This window comes from Sciurus vulgaris (genome assembly GCF_902686455.1).
Source record: "Sciurus vulgaris genome assembly, chromosome: 11".
In the NCBI taxonomy this organism is placed as follows: Eukaryota; Metazoa; Chordata; class Mammalia; order Rodentia; family Sciuridae; genus Sciurus; species Sciurus vulgaris.
In genome coordinates this window covers 988782-1012435 of record NC_136472.1, presented here as the reverse complement: position 1 = coordinate 1012435, position 23654 = coordinate 988782, and the positions used below count along the sequence as shown (strand labels likewise).

General features: G+C 62.0%; 1 protein-coding gene across 1 annotated transcript in view; it reads right to left on the bottom strand.

Annotated features, from left to right (window-relative positions):
* The window catches only part of LOC306638615 (mucin-5B-like), a 33801-nt gene extending 12322 nt beyond the window's left edge, over positions 1-21479 (bottom strand). The window contains 28 exon segments of the mRNA XM_079101810.1: positions 21-4114; positions 4535-4717; positions 4789-4832; positions 4906-5050; positions 5190-5318; positions 5648-5804; positions 7080-7319; positions 7660-7839; positions 8682-8795; positions 8866-9004; positions 9305-9456; positions 9725-9825; positions 10103-10161; positions 10978-11233; positions 11480-11606; positions 12472-12566; positions 12786-12950; positions 13284-13421; positions 13791-13860; positions 14134-14626; positions 14707-14824; positions 15216-15561; positions 15751-15963; positions 16465-16571; positions 16829-17169; positions 17290-17551; positions 17832-17900; positions 18322-21479. Of these exon segments, the coding sequence (XP_078957936.1) occupies positions 21-4114; positions 4535-4717; positions 4789-4832; positions 4906-5050; positions 5190-5318; positions 5648-5804; positions 7080-7319; positions 7660-7839; positions 8682-8795; positions 8866-9004; positions 9305-9456; positions 9725-9825; positions 10103-10161; positions 10978-11233; positions 11480-11606; positions 12472-12566; positions 12786-12950; positions 13284-13421; positions 13791-13860; positions 14134-14626; positions 14707-14824; positions 15216-15561; positions 15751-15963; positions 16465-16571; positions 16829-17169; positions 17290-17551; positions 17832-17900; positions 18322-18739 (8955 nt within the window). The 5' untranslated portion in view covers positions 18740-21479.
* Between the last annotated feature and the right edge of the window lie 2175 nt (positions 21480-23654).

Here is a 23654-nt window from a genome sequence, read left to right as displayed (position 1 = left end):
TCGCAGCAGAGAACTCGCACGTTGTAGTTGAAACACACGTTAAATTCTCCCGACTGGTCCTTGTTCCTGCAGAGCAGGCCCACCTGGGGGTTGCAGGTCACCACCTGCCCGATCTGGTCGATGCTGACCTCGGGGTAGCTCTCTGCCCGGCACTCTATCTTCTGGGGCTGCTGGCACATCTTGCCCCCTGCGGCCCTGATGTTCTCGAAGGTCTCCATGTCGCCGCCGTCCACGCCCGAGGTGGGGAAGTCGGAGTCAAACCACTGGGTCCACTCACACTTGGGTTGGCAGAGCGTGGTGGCCTGGGTGGTGGCCGGCGTGGTAGGCCAGGCCGAGGTGGGCAGAGGAGTGGCCGGGCCGGGGCAGTGGCTGGAGTCGCAGCAGAGAACTCGCACGTTGTAGTTGAAACACACGTTAAATTCTCCCGACTGGTCCTTGTTCCTGCAGAGCAGGCCCACCTGGGGGTTGCAGGTCACCACCTGCCCGATCTGGTCGATGCTGACCTCGGGGTAGCTCTCTGCCCGGCACTCTATCTTCTGGGGCTGCTGGCACATCTTGCCCCCTGCGGCCCTGATGTTCTCGAAGGTCTCCATGTCGCCGCCGTCCACGCCCGAGGTGGGGAAGTCGGAGTCAAACCACTGGGTCCACTCACACTTGGGTTGGCAGAGCGTGGTGGCCTGGGTGGTGGCCGGCGTGGTAGGCCAGGCCGAGGTGGGCAGAGGAGTGGCCGGGCCCGGGCAGTGGCTGGAGTCGCAGCAGAGAACTCGCACGTTGTAGTTGAAACACACGTTAAATTCTCCCGACTGGTCCTTGTTCCTGCAGAGCAGGCCCACCTGGGGGTTGCAGGTCACCACCTGCCCGATCTGGTCGATGCTGACCTCGGGGTAGCTCTCTGCCCGGCACTCTATCTTCTGGGGCTGCTGGCACATCTTGCCCCCTGCGGCCCTGATGTTCTCGAAGGTCTCCATGTCGCCGCCGTCCACGCCCGAGGTGGGGAAGTCGGAGTCAAACCACTGGGTCCACTCACACTTGGGTTGGCAGAGCGTGGTGGCCTGGGTGGTGGCCGGCGTGGTAGGCCAGGCCGAGGTGGGCAGAGGAGTGGCCGGGCCCGGGCAGTGGCTGGAGTCGCAGCAGAGAACTCGCACGTTGTAGTTGAAACACACGTTAAATTCTCCCGACTGGTCCTTGTTCCTGCAGAGCAGGCCCACCTGGGGGTTGCAGGTCACCACCTGCCCGATCTGGTCGATGCTGACCTCGGGGTAGCTCTCTGCCCGGCACTCTATCTTCTGGGGCTGCTGGCACATCTTGCCCCCTGCGGCCCTGATGTTCTCGAAGGTCTCCATGTCGCCGCCGTCCACGCCCGAGGTGGGGAAGTCGGAGTCAAACCACTGGGTCCACTCACACTTGGGTTGGCAGAGCGTGGTGGCCTGGGTGGTGGCCGGCGTGGTAGGCCAGGCCGAGGTGGGCAGAGGAGTGGCCGGGCCCGGGCAGTGGCTGGAGTCGCAGCAGAGAACTCGCACGTTGTAGTTGAAACACACGTTAAATTCTCCCGACTGGTCCTTGTTCCTGCAGAGCAGGCCCACCTGGGGGTTGCAGGTCACCACCTGCCCGATCTGGTCGATGCTGACCTCGGGGTAGCTCTCTGCCCGGCACTCTATCTTCTGGGGCTGCTGGCACATCTTGCCCCCTGCGGCCCTGATGTTCTCGAAGGTCTCCATGTCGCCGCCGTCCACGCCCGAGGTGGGGAAGTCGGAGTCAAACCACTGGGTCCACTCACACTTGGGTTGGCAGAGCGTGGTGGCCTGGGTGGTGGCCGGCGTGGTAGGCCAGGCCGAGGTGGGCAGAGGAGTGGCCGGGCCCGGGCAGTGGCTGGAGTCGCAGCAGAGAACTCGCACGTTGTAGTTGAAACACACGTTAAATTCTCCCGACTGGTCCTTGTTCCTGCAGAGCAGGCCCACCTGGGGGTTGCAGGTCACCACCTGCCCGATCTGGTCGATGCTGACCTCGGGGTAGCTCTCTGCCCGGCACTCTATCTTCTGGGGCTGCTGGCACATCTTGCCCCCTGCGGCCCTGATGTTCTCGAAGGTCTCCATGTCGCCGCCGTCCACGCCCGAGGTGGGGAAGTCGGAGTCAAACCACTGGGTCCACTCACACTTGGGTTGGCAGAGCGTGGTGGCCTGGGTGGTGGCCGGCGTGGTAGGCCAGGCCGAGGTGGGCAGAGGAGTGGCCGGGCCCGGGCAGTGGCTGGAGTCGCAGCAGAGAACTCGCACGTTGTAGTTGAAACACACGTTAAATTCTCCCGACTGGTCCTTGTTCCTGCAGAGCAGGCCCACCTGGGGGTTGCAGGTCACCACCTGCCCGATCTGGTCGATGCTGACCTCGGGGTAGCTCTCTGCCCGGCACTCTATCTTCTGGGGCTGCTGGCACATCTTGCCCCCTGCGGCCCTGATGTTCTCGAAGGTCTCCATGTCGCCGCCGTCCACGCCCGAGGTGGGGAAGTCGGAGTCAAACCACTGGGTCCACTCACACTTGGGTTGGCAGAGCGTGGTGGCCTGGGTGGTGGCCGGCGTGGTAGGCCAGGCCGAGGTGGGCAGAGGAGTGGCCGGGCCCGGGCAGTGGCTGGAGTCGCAGCAGAGAACTCGCACGTTGTAGTTGAAACACACGTTAAATTCTCCCGACTGGTCCTTGTTCCTGCAGAGCAGGCCCACCTGGGGGTTGCAGGTCACCACCTGCCCGATCTGGTCGATGCTGACCTCGGGGTAGCTCTCTGCCCGGCACTCTATCTTCTGGGGCTGCTGGCACATCTTGCCCCCTGCGGCCCTGATGTTCTCGAAGGTCTCCATGTCGCCGCCGTCCACGCCCGAGGTGGGGAAGTCGGAGTCAAACCACTGGGTCCACTCACACTTGGGTTGGCAGAGCGTGGTGGCCTGGGTGGTGGCCGGCGTGGTAGGCCAGGCCGAGGTGGGCAGAGGAGTGGCCGGGCCCGGGCAGTGGCTGGAGTCGCAGCAGAGAACTCGCACGTTGTAGTTGAAACACACGTTAAATTCTCCCGACTGGTCCTTGTTCCTGCAGAGCAGGCCCACCTGGGGGTTGCAGGTCACCACCTGCCCGATCTGGTCGATGCTGACCTCGGGGTAGCTCTCTGCCCGGCACTCTATCTTCTGGGGCTGCTGGCACATCTTGCCCCCTGCGGCCCTGATGTTCTCGAAGGTCTCCATGTCGCCGCCGTCCACGCCCGAGGTGGGGAAGTCGGAGTCAAACCACTGGGTCCACTCACACTTCGGTTCGCAGTGTGTGGTGGTCGTGGTGGTCATTTTCTCTGTTATTCTCGGGGTCACCATGCTTGGCTTAGAGGACAATCCCTGAGTCCTCTCTGTTGTCCTACCCTGCGTGGTGGCCGAGGGCCCGGTGCTCTCCTGTCCTGCGCAGTGGCTCTTGGTGCAGCAGAGCACCCTTATCCTGTAGTTGTAGCACATGGGGAACGGCCCCTCCTGGTCCTTGTTTCTGCATTGTAGGCCATAGCGTATGTCACAGTTTACTCGCTGACCCACTTGATCCAGTGTATATCCTTGGTATAGTTCAGTTTCACACTGAATATCCTGTGGCTGCTCACAGATATTTCCCCCCTTCTTCTTAATCCTATCATAAGTCTCCATGTCCCCCCCGTCCTCCTCAGATTTGGGGTAGTCTGTATCGAACCATTCCGTCCACTTGCATCGAGGCTGGCAGGTGCCCTTTGCCGTTGAGTGGGAGCTGAGGGGACTGGTACTTGGGGACGGGGAGGGGCCGCAGGGTATGTGCATGCAGCACAGAACCCGCAGTTCATAATTGTGGCAGAGCTGGGTGCTCTGCTCACTGTTGGCACAGGTCAGACCCCTCCGTGCGTCGCAGGTTACCTTCTGGCCCAGCTCCTGCAGGGTTGTGCTGGGGAACAGCTCTGCACGGCACTCGATGGCAGCAGGGGCCAGGCACACTTGGTACCCCTTCTGCCTCAGGTTCCCAAATGTCTCCATGTCACCACCTCCTGCCCCAGGCTCTGGACGGCTGCTGTCGTACCAACTGGACCAGTGGCACACCTCACGAAAACACAGCGTGGATTCCGTGGGCACTGAGCCTGCATTGGTGTGAGAGCCCCACTCAGCCTGTACCTCACCATGCCTCTTAAGGGCAGGCTATGGGTGGCCCTAGCGCAAGGACAGCCCACGCCTTAGGGCTCCTGCACACTAGCCATTGCTCCACCATTGAGCCACAAGCCTGTCCCACCTGGGAGTCTTTAGGGTGCCCTGGGCATTTCTCTCCGCCATTGTGCCTAGACCTCTGAGACCCTGGTTACATGCAGGGGATGGGATCATGGACCCTGGGCCGTTCCTAGCCAGTAGGTCATGGGTCAGGACCCAGGGTCCTCTACAGTGGGGTCTCCTACACCAAGTGCCCTGCGGTCTCCCCTTATCCGGAAATGACCAAGCCTCACCTTGGCCACAGGCTACCTAATAGCCCAGGGTCAGTGTCTTCTGGGGAGCCAGGTGGGGCTTACTTGTGGTGGAGGGTGTGAAGGTGAAGGGTGTCGTGGATGGGATCCCAGCACATTCCTCAGCCCTTCTGATGATAGTGCCATTTTTTCCACAGATGGCCGTTAAGCAGGCGCCCAGGCCGTCGGTGGTGTTGTAGATGATGTCCTGGTAGCCGTAGGTGCGGCCCTCGTAGGTGCATGTGCAGGCTGCGGGTCACAGGCAGGGGCTCACTCCAGGCTCTTGCCTGCGCAGTCCCTTCCCACCAGCCCTTTCTTACCCGAGGGACTGTGAGAGCACTGGAGGCCTCCAGGGGAGCAGCGACTGCAGGAGGGAGGGAGGTTGAGTGCCTACAGGGGCCACCTGCTCCCTGCACCCCCCCGCAGCCCTGCCTCACCAGCTCTGGCAGTTCTGGGTTGTGGGGACCTGTGTGCCAATGTCATAGTAGTTTCCATCCTCATCATAGCAGCCACACTGGGCCACACACTTCATCTGGTCCTCGTCGAAGAAGGGCTGACTGGGTGGGCACTTCGGGTAGCAGCCTAGGGTGGGCGGGGTTCTCATTGAGTCTCAAGCCCCCTCAGGTCAGGTACAGGGCAGCCTAGCACCCCACCTCTGGCAACAGAGACACCTCAAAGTGGCTGGACTGCCCTGGCAGTGGGTCCTGGACACTGCACTCACCTTCAAGGCCCGGCATGTCGAATAGGCAGTGTGCACTTGGGTTCCGGCAGGTTCTCAGGCAGGGGGCCCCGCAAGGCTGGTAGTGCCACTCACACTCCCCGTGGGGGTTGTAGTAGTCGCAGAACAGCGCTGGGCACAAAGGGTGGAGGCTAAGCGGGTGCCTGCCGGCTGCCTCCCTTGGAATGTCCCCAGGGCCTCTCCTGGGCTGGGCCCAGGTGTACCAGCCTGAGATGCCATCCCCAGCCCTGCCTTTGCAGCTCCTGTTTATTGAGAACCACCTCGTTTTGGAGAAGGCTGTCTAGTTCTGCACTGATTTAGATCTGTGCAGATGGATGTGCACACACGTGCACACGCGCACACATTGGGTGCCTGTGTGCTGGTCAGTCCCAGAGCCTGCCTGCAGATGCAGAGGCTGCAGCCTCCCTGCCCTTCAGCACCATGGACAGAGCCCCACTCACGGCAGACGTCGGGCGTCCTCCAGGACACACACACGCCGGCCTCGTGGCAGGCCCGGGCGTAGGCGGCCACGGCGGTGCAGAAGCACTCGCAGTCTCCCCCTGTGTCACAGGCACACGCGTCGTGCATGCAGGCCTCGTAATACTTGGTGGAGTCGACCTGGAGCACAGGGGGAGGGCAGCATCTGCCCTGATCAGGAACCAGCAGGCCCTGGGCAAGTTCCTGCAGCCAGTGGTGGGTCAAGATCCTGGGTCCTGGGCTTTAAGTGCCTTCAGAGTATCCCAAATGGGAGCTGCCCCAGCACTGCCTCTCCAGCCCACCTGGGCACCTGCCCACTTGGGCACCCTCACCCATGCCTCTCAGATCCTCTTATAGTATGAATCTGCTCATGTGGCCCAGTTTCCAAACCCACCTGGGGCCACATCCCTGGCTGCCCCTCTGCCCTTGTGCTCTGGCTTACTCTGCTCCCACACACAGGCCTCTTGTCCCTCCTCTGCCTTCCTCCTGGCTGACTCATTCCCTGGGCCACTGCTGCCCATGGCCCCTGATGGCTCCCTGCTCAGACTCCTGCACAGAGCCCACCCTGACCACCTGGCTGTCTCACTCCCAAAGGTGAGTTCCCCTTTGCCGGGCTGAGCTGGGCACCCAGGATGTGCTCTGAGGACGTGCTGGTTGACAGCTCACACTACATTTGCAGGTGTTGCTTAGCTCCAAACTGTGTACCTATTGTTCAGGTCAAGAAGGTAGCCCCAACCCCCAGTGCTATGGGCAGTAGACCCATAGGTGGATCCAATTTCTCATTTCCCCCACCACAGGCAGCCTTTGAAGCTGAGGTCAACCTTGTCAGCCACTAAGGATCTTCTAAGCCAATGGCCAGGGGCATGTGGCCTCATGCTCCAAAGGGTGGGCCATGGGGAGTGACCTGGACCTCAGCAGAGGCAAAGGAGTGTTAGCTAGCAACTGTTCCTGCAAGAGCCACCCTCCTCTCAGCACCATGGAGGGTCCTGAAGGAGGAAGCTGTGCTGCTGAGTGGACACACGATCTTCGTTAAAGCCACAGGAAGTGGTCTTTGGAAATCTCCACCAAAAACTACCACCCCTTCTCTAGGAGACTCCCTGCTAGCCTCCTGTTAGTGTTGTGGCCTGTGCAGTTCTGGAGATTGCCAAGGGTCCCTCACTGGGAAGCTTTGATGAGAGCTGTGCTCAAGAATGGGCCCAAAACAGTGGTGAAGATTCCATGCTGGGCACAGAGATCGCTGGAGCCTGCCTGGTGGGACATCCAGCCCTGGGACCCCAGAACGCAGGGCCACGTGCCATGTGCTGTAGAGTCAGGCCAAATTGTCCTCGGAGGCCTGCTGCACCCCAGCCCTACCGGAGGCTGTAACACTGCCACCCCTGCTACCGGGTCCATGCTCGGGGCCTTTTGGAGCCCCACCTGGGAGTGGCAGGTGGCGAAGGTGGCACTGTGGATGATGCTGCACTGCTTCTGGGCCCAGGCCTTGCGGTAAGGGTTGGTGGTGCAGGGGTCCTTGGGCACCAGGGCGTCCGGGCAGGACGGGGAGAACTTCCAGCTGTTGCCAAACTCCAGCGCGTCGCTCACCACGGCCTGGCTCCGTGTGGTGAAGTCATTGAGGGCATTGCCGTCGAAGTTCCCGCACAGGCCGCAGACCCTGCCCTGCAGAAGCCAGGGAGAAGAGCCTGGGCAGCTGGGGCAGGCAGCACAGAGCCTGGCCCAGGAGCAGAACAGGGAGGGCACCCAGCTCCCCTGGGCAGCACCCTGGGAACTTGCAGGGGCACAAGGTGTGAAGCAGGTCTTGGAGTGGGCAGGTGGGCAGCACCTACTCCCCACAGTCCTCTGCCATGGCAAAGGCCAGCGGACTGAGCCAGTGGCCTTCCCAGGCTCCGAGGCACCTGTTGGTGGTTGTGACTCAACTGTTCACTCTGGAACCTGGCTGTGTGGGTGGTCTCTCCTACCAGACCAGGTGAGGAGGAGTCCTTGACTGGCCTTCACTTACCTTGTAATGCTGATGCAGACCAAGGAACACACTGGTCTTCCGGTCCCAGGACACAACCAACCCGCTGCGGGTCTCGATGACCAGGAAGATGCCCATGTAGCGGATCTTGTAGGGCAGATCCCCACCCTGCCCCCTTTCCACCACCTTGAAGGCCCCCTCATGGAGGATCATCTCATAGCTCTGCAGTGGAGGTACACAGGGGCAACAGCTGCAGGTTGCTAGGGGTCAGAAGCCGTCCCGTTGACCCTGAGGCCCCTCTCCAGCCAGGGAGTTCTCTCACAAAGGGGCTTGTGGTGTAAGGGACCCTGACTGGGGTGAGACTGGCCAGAGGATGGCAGGGGAGGCTGCAGGAGTATCAGGCCATATGCTGGCTGAGGAGCCCCAAGTTCCACTCTGTCATGCCCCATGCCCCGTGCCACTCCCTTGCTCCCCTCATCTGTCCTGCTGCTGCCTTCCTCAGCTCCTCCCACCCTTTGAGGGGGAAGCACCCCTGATTCAGCAGCTCTTCTTTCTGCTGCATGAATGCTGATCTCCTTTTTCTGGAAGTGGGTACCCAGGCATGATAGGGTGAATTGCAGCCCCCAGAAAAATTGGTGAATCCCCAGACTATGTAATGGGAGAAGGAGTGTTTGCAGATGATTCAGAGAAGGATCTTGAAATGGAATCAACCTGAATTACCTGGGTGGCCCTGAATCCAGTGGCCGTGTCCTTGTAAGTGAGAGAGGAGAGGACACACAGAGGAGAAGGCCACGAGAAGACAGGCAGAGACTGGAGTTGGGCCACAAGACAAGGACGCCTGGGGCCCTAGAACTGAGAAGGCAGGAAGGGCCCTCCTAGGCCTCAGAGGGCCTGGCCCTGCCGCCCTGATCTGGGACCTCTGCCCAGGACAGAGGCACCGGGTGTCTGCTGTCCTGAGTCTTGGGCTTGGGTGTGTTCATTAAGGCCAAGCACTGTGGGAAGGGTGTGGTGGCTGGAGAGCCTGGGGTTCTGTCCCCAGGCCAGGGTTGCTTGTGTGCTCTCACCCCCAGGAAGAGTCTGATGGCCTTGGAGCAGGTGGTCCCTGTGGTCCCGCAGGGAACGTTCTCAGTGGTGATGCGGAAGGTCCCACTGGGGCTGCCACTGCCCCCACAGTAGTCCTAGACAGGAAGAGATGACGCTGGTCATGGGCCCCAGTGACCAGCCTGGGGGAGAGACGAGGGCACCCACCTGGGCCAGGGTGTATTGACAGCTGCCTTCGAAGCTGTAGCGCTCGCCATCGAAGGTGATAAAGTGGCCGTCCCCGTAGGCTATGCAGGTGCCCAGGCAAGGCCGGCTGCTACACTCCCACCGGCGGTCCCTGCAGGTGCTGTAGGTGGTAGGGCAGGGGTTGCTCCCAGAGCTTGCCTTGGGAAGCCACTGGCCATCCCTGTCCTGGCGGATCTGCCCTCTCCAGGCCCAGGGCACAGTGGTGGCAAGAGCAGCCTTGCTGTGAGCATGCATCTAGTCACCTTGGGTCAGAGACCCAGGACCCTCCTCCAAAGAATGGGGTCCTGTGCGTGTGAGCCCCTGGGCCACCTGCCAAGGCCTCCACCACACCCAGGCCAGTCCAGGCTACTGTTCCTATGGAAACCTCCAGGCCTGTTGCCTCTGAGGGACTAAGACTTACCAGGTATTGCACTCGACCCGGATGGTGGCCCCGGGCTTGTAGGATGCCTCATTGTGGATACAGGGGCAGTCCTCCTTGGCAACGCAGCCCCCACTCCCATCTGCCACCAGCCCTGGGGGACACACGCAGCCCGAGACACAATGTGTGCTGAACTGTAGGTCATAGGGGGTCCTGGTCAGGGACTAGGAGAGTCCTGTCCATTTGCCCCAATTCAGGGTTTTAGGATACCAAGTGGACACTGTCCACCCTAGGAGTGTCCAGGCAGAAGCCATATGCACAGGTATGGTGCATATGGGTCCACAAAGCTCCTAGCCACTGGCCCCCCAGAGGCATCAGGACCCAGGATCATCACAGGCTGCATCCCCCTAGCTCACCACCTGGACTGGGGCTGTGGGCTGGGCTGTGGGCTGAAAGACTCACACAGTCCGTGTCCAAGGAGTGGCAGCTTCGGAGGCACTCAGCCCCCGGGGTGCCTGCTGAGACATTGCTACAGTCCAGATACATCATTGGTGCCAAACACCCTGGAAAAACCAAGCATGTGGGAAGGGCTCAGGGATGGGGTGGCCCTGGACCCCTAGTCTGCTGACCTCATCCTGCTGACCAAGCTTCTGCCCCAGGGCCCAAACTGCTGCCAATGCTGCCCAGGTGGTGCAGCCCAGGACCCCAACTTCAAGGGCACCCACCACACGGTGGGACAGACCCCTTTCTGCACCTGGAGCACTTCTGTGCTGTGCCTGTGGCAGGGTCCAGGCAGGGACTGATGGGCCTTGGGGGTGCTGGAGCAAGGCAGGTCCTTACCAAACGTGGTCTTCTGCGTCAGGGCTCCCAGGCAGCTCAGCTTCCCATCTGCACATGAGCTATGAGGAACAGACACCCTGCCCTGGACCCGGTGTCTCCCACAGACCCCACCCCAGACTTCCTGCATCCCCCAGGTGCTGGCCCTTTCCAGGCCTCACCACCTCCTGAAGAGGCAGGAAGCACCTGCTGCTGGACCTCTGTGAAGGCCCCGGATCCCGAAAAGGCAGGTGCATGTTCAGGAAGGCAGCTGCACACAGGGAAAGGACATGGCCCTCAACTTGTCCTACAGTGTGGACCCAGAATGTCACCCAAAGGCCTGCATGCTACAGACTTGGCAGCCAGTCTGTGGTGCTGTGGGGAGGTGCGGGAGCAGGAAGGTCGCTGGGGCTGCCTCGAAGGTGGCGTTGGGGGCCTGGCTGCTCTCTCCCTCCCCGGTTCCCTCTTCACGCAGGGTGCAAGTTTGCCACAACATGCTGCCTCACAGGGCAGCGGAGCCAGCCCGGCCTCCCAAGCTATGAGCCAGAGGAAGCCTCTTCCTAGGCCGACTGACTTAGGTTTGCCACAGTGAGGGAAACTGACCAAGTCCAGGGAAAGAGCTGGGTCAGGGCACACCCTGCCACCCCAGCCCCTCTCTGGACCCCGAGATCCCCACACAACCTCCAGGACTTCTGGGTAGGGGGCCTGGCAGGTGTCCTCCCCAAGCCTGGACCCCTCATTTCTCAAAGCCCTTGGGGGTGGGTCAGGACACAGAAGTGTCCGGTGTGGACAGACCTGCAGCCAGACCCTTCCTGCCTGGAGGTGGCGATGAGGTGTGGGGTAGCTTGGAGGGTGGGTGGTTTAGGGAGCGCCAGGTCCTCTGGGTCCACGGTGCTTACCACACCATGCCGTGTTCCTGCACAACCTCCCCGGGGGCCACCACAGTGCCGTGCAGGTAGCAGGGGCACTCCTGGGCCGGCACACACATGCCTGCCTCATTCAGGAAGGTGTCCTCTGGGCAGGTGCAGCCGTCCACAGGCACAAAGCTGACGCTGCAGGTGGCATCAGCCTCACTCAGGGCCCGGCAGGTGGGCGGGCAGGTGTCCACCGCGTACTCATAGCTTTGAGACTTGGGGCAGTTGCTCATGTATTTGGCTGTGTGGACAAGGACGAGGCACAGGTCAGTGGCTGGCAGCCCGGCCCGACACCCACCCACCTCCTCTGACTGGAACAGTGAAGGTCCTCGCAAGGTTGGGTGGGGACATGCCAAGCTCCTGGCCAAGAATCCAGTAAGCAATCGCTGTCCCCCACCAGGGCCCCCAAACCCCACTCTTACCAGTGAGGCCCAGATGGCTGTCGAGGGGACAGCCCTCCACTGAGGGGTACCCAGCTAGCACTCACCGCAGACGCCGGCCCTCCAGCCATGCAGCAGTATACCCTCGGCCGCACAGGCCTGCACGTAGGAGGACAGGGCCGCACACAGGCAGTCCTCGCTCTTCTCGCAGTTGCAGGTGTCGAACACACAGTTCTGGGGCAGAACCGCGGGCGTCAGGCCCCCAGACCCCAGTCCCTCATCCCCACTCGTTCTTCCCACCCTCATCCACCAGGGTCAGGACTCAAAGACAGATGGCCATGTGGGGGACTTGACAGAAGGGCCTCCCTGAGGGGTGGCCAGGCCTCATGTTAGGGACAGAGTTTGAGGTCACCTGGAGAAGTGGCAGCAGGCCAGCAGAGCAGTCCGCCCTGAGGGCCAGGTGGGGGCTGGGTAAGGCCAGGTCCATGGGACAGGGACAGGCCCAGCTTGCATGGAGGTACTTCACTCATCCTGAACCGCGTATGGGGAACATGGATAGGTGGGGAGGGGATAGGATAGGCAGGATCTGGTGCGAGGGAATGTTAACAGGATGGGTCTGGAGGTAAGCCTGGCCCTGTCACCCAGAGAATACCCCAGGGCTAGAGTCACGTGTGCTTTGGAACTTTGGACTTAAAAGTGTCCCCAAGCTACCCTTTGTGGGTTGAATTGTCTGCAAAACGATGCCCGGAGCCCCTCCCAGTTCCTGTGCACAAGCCAAGGGTGCAAAGGGGGTCTTTGCAGATGGAACAGAGTAAAGTCAAGGCAACGAGGTGGCCCTCTTCCCATGATGGTGTCCTCATGAGAGTGGAGTTGGGACACAGAGCAGACATCCACATGGAGCCTGAGGCCAGGAGGACCCTCTCCTAGAGCCTTCAGGACTCTTGCTTCTAGCCACATGCCATGTCCTCCGTCAGCTCCAGGGTGGACAGTCCTCACTCCAGGGCCCTCCCAATCCGTGGGAGGCAGTGGTGGGTGGGCCAAGTCCCTGGATGAGGCAGGGTGCTCCCAGAGCCCACCCCAGCAGCTCATGGAGGCTCACCGAGTAGAAGGCTGAGGGGTTGACAGTGGAGTGGCAGGCTGAGAAGGTGCCTGTGCGGTTGGTCAGCAGTGAGCACCAGTGCTGGGCGTAGTTCTCTGGAGAGGGAGGGAGGTGGCCACTGCCCTCACTGGCCTCTCGGCCAGGGAATGGGGCTGGAATGTGGGGCTTCCACTGTCATGCCCCGGGCGCCTCCCTCCCTAGCTCTAACCCCCATGCTGTCCTGCCCGAGGTAGGGCCACTCAGGCCCTGCTGCAGTCCCTGTAGCCAAGGGGTAAGGCAGGGCTGCCCCAGGAGGTCTGTGGGGAAGAGGGTACCATTCTCCACGCTGAGCGAGCAGGGGTCCTCGAAGCTGCTCTTGGCATTGGGGCAGGCAGCCTGGGTCTTCCAGGTGTTGGCAAAGGCAGCCCCCGTGCCCTCCACCACCCCGCTGAGGGCCATGAAGTCGTCAGCCTGGTTCTGGTTGAAGTTCCCACACAGGCCTGGGGGCAGGAGCCAGGCAACAGGTATGGCAGGCTGTCCCTCCTATCCTGTCCTCCCTGGCCCTCAAGGCAGATAAAAGGGAGAGCCCCCCTAGGGTTTGCTTCCAGACCCTTCTGCAGATAAGCTGTGTGGAGGCTGGCCTGTGTTGGGGCAGCACAGCTTGCTCTCTATGCTTTCTGGCCACTTCCCTGGCCACCAATCAGCTGTCAAGTGTCCTGGGTTAACACTGGTCTTCACCACTCCCTGTCCACTGCCAGCCTGTGTCCACCCATGGCCTTCAACTGTGTCCAGACCTTGTCCCCAGCACAGCCCCAAAGCTGCCAGGGCCTCACCGCACATCTGGCCATGGTGGATGGGGTCCAGCCTGACATACACCTGCATGAGAGGCACCAGCTGCACCTGCACCTGCAGGCCAAGGCCCGTCTGCACCAGGATGAAGAAGGATGTGGGTCTGAAGATGGTGATGTTGGCTGTGGTGGAGGGGTGGCTTGTCAGGGGTGCCAGAAGCCTGACTAGCCAGACAGGAAGTGCTGCCTGGGACAGGTGGCAACTGGACCCAGCCATGCCGCTAGCTCCTGAAGCATGTCAGGCGCTCTCATGCCCGTGACCCACAGCATTCACAGGTCATGAGTGACTGCTAACCCCCCTTGAAAGGGCAGGAGTGACCATGCTAGACAGGGTCCCCACAGCATCCTGGGGCAGGACACTTCTCACCCCCAAGTTGTAGATAAGAGACCCTGAAGGACTTGCTGAGGCAGAGCTGGACCCCGCAGGGCTCGGGGACTGACCCTACTTGGGAGGCACCAACCCTGACCCAGCTGTCTCAGGAAGCCACACACCTGCTGACACGGGCAGCTGGGTGTAGATGGAGTTCACAAACACGCCACCACTGGCCTGGATCCGGATGTTCTGGAGGGGCAGGGCTGTGGTCAGTGCCCGGAGGAGCTCTTGTGACAGGCAGGCCCACGGGCCACCCAAAAGGAAGCAAGCTCTGGTCTGGGGACCCCCAGGGATGGAGCCAGGAGGAGAGTTCAGGGTGACAGGTGTGATGGGCCCCAGAACTGTCCACCTGGAAAGTGGCTGCCCTTGGGGCTAAAGTGGGGGATCTGACTCATCTCCAGGGCCTGCCCACCTCTGCTGCTCCCAGCCAATGCATGCTGTTGCACAGGACAGGTCTCTCACCGTGTCCCCGCCGTGGAGGCTGAGCGTCACTGCTCTGAGGCAGTTCTCTGTGTCTGTCAGGCCACATTTCCGCAGCTCGGCCAGCACAGTGAAGCTGCCGTCAGCACATTTCTGTTGGGAGACCATAAGTGTGTGGGCTGGGCATGGGCAGGGGCGTCCCCGTGCCCAGTGCCCATGAGGGCTGTATGTGACCCCATGGAAAAGTGGCCTCGGGCACCAGGTCACCTCCAGGCAGCTTGTCCCAGGGCCTGGGCTTCCCTCCCAGCAGGGGAGTGCCCCCAGCAGATGGCCATCAGGGAGCCCTCCCAAAGGTGGAAGGGCTGAGGGTCCCCGGAGGCCTGCTGGGGGCCGCACCTTGGACAGGATGTAGCTGCAGTCCCCGTGGACGTCATACCGCTTCTTGTCGTAGGTGGACACGTGGGACCCGCCCTGCACGGAGCAGGTGCCAGGGCATGGCTGGTGCTGGCATTGCCAGAGACCCCCAAAGCAGGTGCTGGGTGGGGAGACCATAAGCAACAGGGGTGGGGAAGAGGCATGCCCACCCCTCACACCCTGTCGAGGCCAGGGGCCTACCAGGAGCTGCAGGTGGTAGTGAAGGAGGTCCCGGGCATGTAGGTGTGGCCGCTATGGGTGCAAGGGCACTGTGCCAGAGGCAGGCAGCCAGAGTGTGTGATGTCGTCCAGCACCATGCCTGGGGAAGGGTGAGGGGCTGGTGAGCACAGATGGGGACAAGAGGCACAGAGAACCATCACCTTCCCAGGGCGTGGGGGCACCTTATCTCTAAGAAGACCACAGCCTCAGGGTGGGAGAAGAGCCCCAGACCAGGGCACTCCCCCTGCCTGACCCCAGTGGCTTGGGGAGAACACCGTGTCCCTTGGCCTGCTTCTCCACCTGGTTCCTGGGCTCTGTGACACAGGCCATCAGGTCTCTGGCTTCTTAATAGTGTCCACCCCAACCTTGACCCTAGGCAGGGCCCACCCGCCCTCCTGAGTGAGGAGGGTTTGTCCTGGGCCCTCAGGGAATGCTGGGGCCAGATGTTGGAGACAGGGACCCCGAGGCGTCCGGGGTGGGGCAAAGGGCACAGGGCCTGCCTGGAGGGCAGAAGCAGCCGGCCACACAGTGGTCCTCGCAGAGCTGGGAGCGCTGGGGGTTGGAGCAGGTGTCCACGCAGGGCGAGCCACACTCCTGGTGCTGCATGTTCAGCGGGCACATCCGCGCTGCCAAGGAGAGGTGGTGCTGAGCCCGGTGTCCCATCCCAACCTCGCTGGTCCACTGGGGCTGCCCCTTCCCTACCTCCATGTCCACCAAGGTCTCCAGCATGCTGTCTTCTGGGAGAGGCAGGAGGTGGGGTGTACCTGGACCCAGTGCCTCCCACTTGCCCTCCTTCCCACCCCAACCCAGTCCTGAGGCAGTGTCTGCTTGCTGTGCCTAGGGTCAGGACCCCGCTGTGCCCCCAGCCCGCAGGCCTCATGTCTGTGTGGTTCCCCTGGCTCCCCTGCCCTCCTTTCTCCTCACTTGCTCCTGAATGACCACTGTGGCCCCTGAATGACCTCTTCTGCCCTGTCTCCAACCATGCCAGGCACTGGCTCCAGTGTGGCCTTGCCCTGGGCCCTGTTAGAAGAACTCACGACAGAGTTTGGGGCCCCTCCAGTTCTGTGGCTGGCCCCCTGCTTGGGCACACTGGCGGGAATACTCAGCAAAGGTGGCACATGGGCACGTGGGGCAGTGGCACAGGTCCTGGACACAGGCAGCCACATATGCGTTGGCATCCACCAGCTTATTGCACTCAGTGAAGGCCGGGCCCAGCAGGGTGCAGTGGCAGATGTCCTCCTGGGGAGCACAGGGAGGCTGTAGGATTGCCACTGTGCTTATCTGGGGACACTGCCCCTTACAGACCAGGCCAAGGAGCCCCTCCTTTCCTTCTAATCCCTTCCGCCCACCCATCCGCCCACCTACCCATTCCAGGCCACATCCAAAGGAGGAGTCCTCTGTGCTATTGGTAGCAGGTTCTTGTTCCAGGATCTCCGAGTGCCTCCTTGGCCCGACCTTGTGAGGCAGGCACACATCTGCTTCCATGGATGGGCACACAGGCTTCTTGTGCATGCCACCCGCCTGGAGTGCCTGTGCCCTGGGTGCCCGTGACTTCCCGTGCCCATCCTGTCCTGCTGCTGGGAGCTGGGCTGCCTGCCTCCCTGGGGCCCAGAGACCCGCTCTCCTCCATCACACAAGGATGCTCCTCACACCTCAGCCTGCCTGCACCATGGCCCCACATTCGTTGCGCAGGTCTCCTGCCATCCCTAAGCCCTGGAATCACATGGGGAAAGTACGCACCTCGTATGTGCAGTTGTTGGCCGGCGAGGGCAGGGGGTCCTGGCACTGCTCCGTGGGACCATCTAGTTTCTGCAGGTTCCCAAACTGCAAAGGGGTCAGCCTGGTGTCTGGCAGAGGGAAAGCATGGTGTGGGCAGACCTGCAGGCGTGGGAGCTGGGCAGGTGGGCGCTGCCCCCTGAAGCAGCTGATAGGAGACCTTCTGCCCACACCCAGAATCCCATGTCCCCTAAATGGCATCCCCACCCTACCTCCCTCCATGCCAGTGCCCCTGCCCAACTCTGCCCTCCCTGGCTTCCCTGGGGCTGCCGGCCCTTGGCTGGCTGGGCACCCTGGTCCTGGTTCCTGGCCTCCAGACAGCACTCACTGTGGACAAAAAACTCATCGCTGGCTGGGAACCCGTTGAAGTCACCGCACAGCCCACACGTCTGGTTGGCATACTTGGAGTCCAGCTCCAGCTGCAGGCAGAACAAGGCCAGCTCTAGCCACAGGTCCCTGCTCCAGGGCCTGCTGGGATGCCCTCCCTCGGACCCACCCTGGGGGCCAGAGAAGTTCCCTTCAGCCTCATAGGTCCCTGTGATGGGGCTGCTCACCAGGGCACTGTCTTTCCCATTCCACAGAAAGGTCAGCAGCAGCTGGACGCTGACCTTCACATAGTCACCGCTATGCTCTACCAAGAAGCCGGCTCGGCTGTAGGGCAGCTCCTCCCTGGGCAGAAAGTTCCGGTCCTCCCTCAGCAGGGCATGGCTGGGTCCCAGCGCCCCCCCAGCTCTGATCCTGGCCCCACCCGGGAGTCTTGTGGCGGTGGGTCCCCAGGGCCCTGCTCACCGCTGCCCATCGATGAGGACAGAGCTATTGGACAGCTCCAGCACCAGCCCCTGGACCTTGAGGACGATGCGGCTGATGGTGGAGCTGGAGCCCTCGCGGCTGCGGCGCAGCTGCAGGTTGAAGTCCTCGTAGGCGGCTCCGCAGTGGGCGGAGAACACATAGTTGCAGAGGCCGGGGAAGCGGAAGACATCACCATCGAAGGTCTTGTAGTGGAAGTCGCCCCAGGTGCTGCACACCCGCCCATTGTGCGCCGGGCTCAGGGCTGCGGGGAACCACTGCACGTCACCACCCCACACCCCACTGCCCACTCTGTGCCACCCCACAGAGACCAGGCGCCTGTGTTGGAGCAGGGAAGCTGGCCACCACACTGCCCCCCAGCTGCGCTGACTCACCAGCCCTCCACTTGTGACAGGGTGCTCAGCAGCTGTCCACAGGGCTGTCCACAGGGCTGTCCAGGGCTGCCCAGCTGCCCTACACCATACCACCCTGACCCCCAGGTCTGCAACCCCCACCCCCAGCTGATGGGGGTGCCACCTACTTACAGCTGGTGCTAGGTACCACGGTGATAGGTGGAAAGGTCACAGGCCAGGCGGACGAAGATATGAGGTGGGCTGTGAGTGAGGGCCAGGTCACTCAGAGTGGCTGGGGATACCCTTCCCAAGCCCTGCCCTCTGCAATACCCACCCTGGGACATCAGGAGCCCAGCACTAATGGGCTGGTCCAGGTGGTGGGGCTGTCCTGTTCCTCACTGCTCATCACTGGACCCTCCTGGACCCTGTCTGCCCTGGAACTGCTCCTGCCCTGTGTTTCTGTCTGCAGGAGTCGTATGTGACTGTGTGCCTGAGCACGTGCATGTGCACATGAGCCCCTGAGCCTCTGTTCCATACTGAGGCTTCTCTGGACCCCCTTATGCCTGGCCCTGTCCAGGAAGGTCTCAGTGGGACACCTGGCTATGTGAAAAGGTATCTCCCTGCCTGGCCGGAGCCCTCTGCCTGTTCAGGAGCCCTCACACCCAGAACCTGGGACACATACCACCATTTCTCCTGTGATTGTCCCTGGGGGGTTCTATGTTTCCCACGCTCAGCTCCTCATGGCCCTGGGTCTCTGCAGGAAAGGGAATGGGAGTCAAAGAGAAGCCAGATATCAGCAGCCTTGGCAATGCCAGGCTCTGGCCTGAGACCGGTCTCCATGACGCAGCTCTGGGAACCTGAAGGGGATTTGACCTGGCAACCCCAACCCTACTGCAGTATGCCCCAGCCCTGCCACTCAACACACAGAGCTGGCTGGCTTCCTCGGAGCTCTGTGCTGCCCCCGGGCAAAGTCGGCTCTGCCGGTGACACTCCTCTCTCAGTGACAGGGCAGATGCCCTCACTGGCTCAAGGAAGAGAATGGAATCAGGAAATGGTCTTGGTCCTTGAACCATGGCTGTCCAAGCAGGGAGGTTGCCCATGCCTCCTGTCCCAAGGAAAAAGGCCAGCTTTCTCAGGGTGGACCATAGCTGGAGGCTTCTGGTGTGAGCAGAAGCCTAAGACCAGCCCAGGTCCTGATGGGACCCCAAGCCAGAGTCGGGTGGCACAGGGTCTTCTTCTCCAAGTGCAGGAATGGTTGCCCACAATGGTCTGAACTGCCAGGCTGCCTCACCAGCCCAAACGCTGGGAGCTTGACGAGGGGCAGGTTCAACCCCACAGGCTCCGGGCCCCAGGGCTCAGGCCAGGCCAGCTGCTCTGCAAGGGACCATGTCCGCTCTCTGGCACTCAGGCCTGGACACAGCCACACGGCACTACAGCAGCTCAGCTTCCTGTTTGATTTTCCCAGCCAAGTCCTGCTGGAGTCTGGAAGCCACAGGGACTGGCCATGCATTGATACTCGAGGACCCCGCTTGACTGCCTTTCCAAGAAGCACGGCCACTCCCTCTCTGTAACCCTGGCCCCAGACCCACAGCCCCTCCCCAGAGCAGCTGGCCCAGCCTGGCCCCTGCCACCACCTGCTGGTTCAGCCCCAAGAATGAGGATTCAGGTGTCTGAACGCACCTGGACCAAACCACCCCAAACATGTGGGCATCCACCCCAGGCAGGCCCTCCTCAGGCCAGGCAACCTGCGTCTCCATTGCCTGGGCAGAGAAATGCCAGCTGTCAGTCACCCACAACAACTGGTCTGGATGCACACTTCCCATCATGAGCCTAAGGAGGCCAGGAGAGAGAGCCCTGAAGCCCTCCAGGTGACCCAGGTTATTCCACCAGCCACAGCTGTGACAAAAACAAGCCTACTTCTGGGCTTAATTTGCCCCCAAGAGCCAGTGAGTTAGAGGAGGAAGCCACTCATAAGTCAGGCCCACCCTCCTCAGGGGATGGGCCCAGGCTACGTGGCCCCCAAGAGCCTGGGGGGGGGGGGGCACATGGCTGAGCTGAGCAGGCCAGCATCCAAACCAGCAGGCAGGGCCTCCACAGCTTTCCCAGGCCCTAGGGAAGGAATCACCCCAGCGCCAGTCCTGCAAGAACCCCCTGCTCCCGGGAGCCGGCCTCATGTCTGCCCAGGCCCCGAGCTCCAAAGGTAGAAGAGCAGAGGAGGTTGGGCCCCAGGCAGTCATGCCAGCTCTCTGCTGGGCCCTGCCAGGGGTCGGCCAGTCCCTGGGGCCACATCTTCCCCTGTTGACAGTAAGTATTGGCACTGTGACTTTCCCAAGAAAGAGCAACAGCTAAGAACAACAGCTGGCTGACAAGGTTGTGCAGCCATGTGGCATCAGATGCCTGGCAGGGGGCAGGATGGTAGGAACCCAGTCAGTCCTGGGTTCAGCCAGCAACCTGGGCACCTCACTCATCCACCTGGCTCCAGCCCTATTACCCAGACATAGTGTCCCCCTTACCAGGAAGCTGCAGCCCCTGTGGGGGCGCTCTGCTGACTCTTACCCCAGCTGTGGAGGACAGGCTGGTCCTGGGCAGAGGACCATGTGGGGGCTGCCCCTCCACACTGTGAAACTGGGCCTCCCAGAGTCCCAGAGAGACCCCAGCCATGTCCCCTTGCTCATGGCCCTCTTCTGTCCCATCATGAGGCCAAGACCCCAAGGGGTTTCCCCGAGGGCCCTGCCCTGAGGCTAAAGGACACACCTTCTCCCCAACACCCCCATCCGAGCTGGCCTCTGCGTTCCTGACACCATGTTGGCCTAAGTGGGACATGGGCTGAGGACCCAGGAGTCCCGTAAGGCCAGGAGGCCATGGTGTCGGACACATGGGGAGGGCAGTGTGTCCAGCTGATCAGGACAATGCCCAGGTGGGGCTGCCCTGCTGGGAAAACAGCATAGAGAGGGCGAGGGGCTTTGGCCTTACCTGCCGGCCACACCATGAGCAGGGCTTCAAGGGCCCACACCAGTGCCCAGCTCCTGCTCCCGGTGCCCATCCTGGGGCTGGCACGGTGGGCCGGCAGGCGAGGAGAAAGTGGGGCAAGGTGCGCCTTCCCTGGGGGCCTGGGCTTATGTAGTGGAGCACCTTGGCCCAGCCTCAAGGCCAGGCAGGGCACTGCCCGCTCCCTGAGCTGCCACGTGTGTTTGCTCTTGGGGAGGGGCCCGGGCAGGAGGAGGAAGGATTTGCAGCTCTACGCCACCAGACAAGGATGCCCCTCGCCCCCTGCAGCTTCTGAGGATTGGGAGGGAGAAGGCAGGGCCCTGGTCAGGGCTGCTCTGGATGCAAAGCCCTGGGCTGTGCGGAGGGCAGCTGCAGACCTGCCCTATCTCAGCTCCTCCTGGAAGCCGGCCAGCAGAGGAGTGGGCTGGAGAGGTGGAGGCCCCAGCCTGTGTCAGCTCAGGGTCCCTGAGGAGTGACGAGGCTCTTTGGGCTGGACTCACTTCTCCAGGGTCATGGCTTGGCTTGGCCCTGGGGCCCCTACTCAGCTCGGGAATGTCCCTTGGTCATGTGTACCTGATCTGTGTTGCTGGCTCATGAGCTTCCTGGGTGGAGGGCCCATGTGCAGAGACCCCAGGGAAGGCACTGGGCTTCACTCGGCTGCAGGGTTGAAGCTGAAGGGGAAAAAGGCCCAAGGCTGGCCGACCAGGGCAAGACAGAAGCTTCCCACGTCCAGCATCCTGTTCAGCTCCACCTCCTCCAGCGCCAGCTTGCGACACCTGTGTGGGTAGCAAAGGGTCTTCCAGTCTCCTGGGGTCCCAGAGCCACTGCAGCCTCAGTAGGTGCCAGGTGCTGCACACAGGCCACAGAGTGGTGGTGGGAGCCCTTGGGGGCCGCCGGGGTCTGCTGGTCCCACTGCCCACCCTGCCGGAACAGGGGCCTCGAGCGCCTGCCCCAACTGTGCTTGCCGAGCTTCCTGGGCACAGGGGGGCGCTGCCGGCACCCTGTCCTGATGCAGTGTACGCAGGGCTAGCGCTTCTTTCCTGTCTGACACACACTTGGGCTTTCTGTTCTGTCTTGCAGTCTGAGAACCTGCCCTGCAATGGACCCTGGGTCGGGAGCACCCAGGCCTGTGGCCTCACCACCCGGCTCTCGGGTGTTTTCTAGGCTTGCGTGGTTTGCTAGCGCGACGTCAGCACCTCTGGAGACCCACACTCTCCCCCGTGTCTGTATTTCTGAGGATGCATTTGAAGAGGCGGGATTGCTCAGAAAACGATAGCCCATCCTGAAAACTTGGAACCACGTCACACCCCCTCGGCTGGCTGTGACGAGAGAAGACAGTCCGTGCTGGCCAGGACCTGGAGAAACAAGCCCGCGTGCCAAAGGTGGGCTGGCGAGGCCTGTGGCCACTGTGGCGAACAGCCCAGCGCTCCTGATCCGGTGTGATCCGGGACTCCACTCCTAGGCACTTGCCCCAGAGAATGGACAGCAGGGACTCAGACCCGTGCGTACCTGTGGCCCTGATAACATCACCCACAGCGCCAGGAGGTGGGAGGTCCTCCGGAGGTCCCTTCTGTGGTGATTCAGACACGAAGGAGGAGGGGCTGCAGCGGGAGCAGCGTCCCCTGGGGAAGAGCTCCAGCTGGGCAGGGTGACAGGCACACAGCGTCAGTGCCCAGTGCCCCTGTGCACAGAACATGGCTGAGACGGGAACTTCTGTCTTGTGTTTTACCACAATACTATTTTCAAAAGGTTTTGACACGTTTTGCTGACTATCATCCCTTGCTTGGCCAGTGGCCCCACAGATTGCCCCTGGGCTCACCAAGGCTCTGGTCAGGCTGGACCTGCCCTCCCCTTTGTCCACTGTTCCTTTAATGCAGGTCTACTATGGGGAGGCCTCAGGATCCCACATGGCAGCCTGTCCTGGTCCTGGGCTGTCCCAGGTCAGAGCAGGCTCTGGCCTCTCCTCCCCAGGACCCCCAGGCAAGTGTTCCAACTGGCCACTCCCCACCCCATCATTTCCCAAGTAGCAGGTCCCAGGGTCAAGTTTTGCAGGGTCTCCAAAGTTCTCCTTCATGTCCAGCTCACTGCCAGGGTCATTGCTGCAGAACTGGAAGGACCCCACCCGTGGCCTGGGCCGTCTGTGCTCAGGGGCTGCTCACCTGCTGGACCCCATTCTCCTCAGGCTCCCCACAGGCTGGGAAAGCAGCTGGTGCCCAGTAATACCTGGGTACTGCCCCAGGTGTTGGGTAGGCATATGTCCACAGCCTGGCTGACTGGCTCCCTCTCCCCTGCTCAAGCCCTTTGTGCCTCACCCATTCTTGGAGCCAGGATGTCCTGCCCGTCCCTGCCCACCTTCTCCTAGATGGCACTTTTCTGGGGCCTAGCACTGAACAAAGGCTCATGGTGAGGGGGCAGCTGCAGCCCCCAATCCAGGTCCTGCCCTCGTCCCACCTGGCACCCTCAGGTGGACAGGGCAGGACAGGCCCAGTGTGGCTGGTCAGGGTCACGGCTATTGAGACTCCCGGATGTGGCTGGCCACCTGGCCTGTTTGCTCAGCCTGCGGGGTCAGTTTACCTCTTCACAGTTGAAGGAGCAGGGAGCAGAGGTAAGGAGGAAGGGACAACGGCTGTTCCTGCTGGGAAGGGGGAGCTGGCTAGCAGCCCCAGGGCCGTGCCAGGATCCTGCCCTGTGGCCCTGCCCTGGGGCGAGTCCCTGTCCATTATTTGAGCCTGTGAGCCCAGACAAAGCAGGACAAAGGGGCCTATGCAGAGCTAGGCCCCCTGGACAAAGACCCCAGGGTCACGCAGAGGCCACTCTGGAATCATCCCCCTAGGAGTGAGGGCCTGCCAGACCCGGGGGGCCATAACACATCCCCAGTCCCCTCCAGAGGCCATCCCCAGCATAAGCCACCTCTTGCCGCAGCTGCCACCAGCCCAGGCCACCACCCATTGTCACCAGCTGCTCAGCCCTGCTCAGCCCTCGGCCCCGGTGGACAGCCCTTGAGGGCTCAGCCGCCATGAGGGGCTG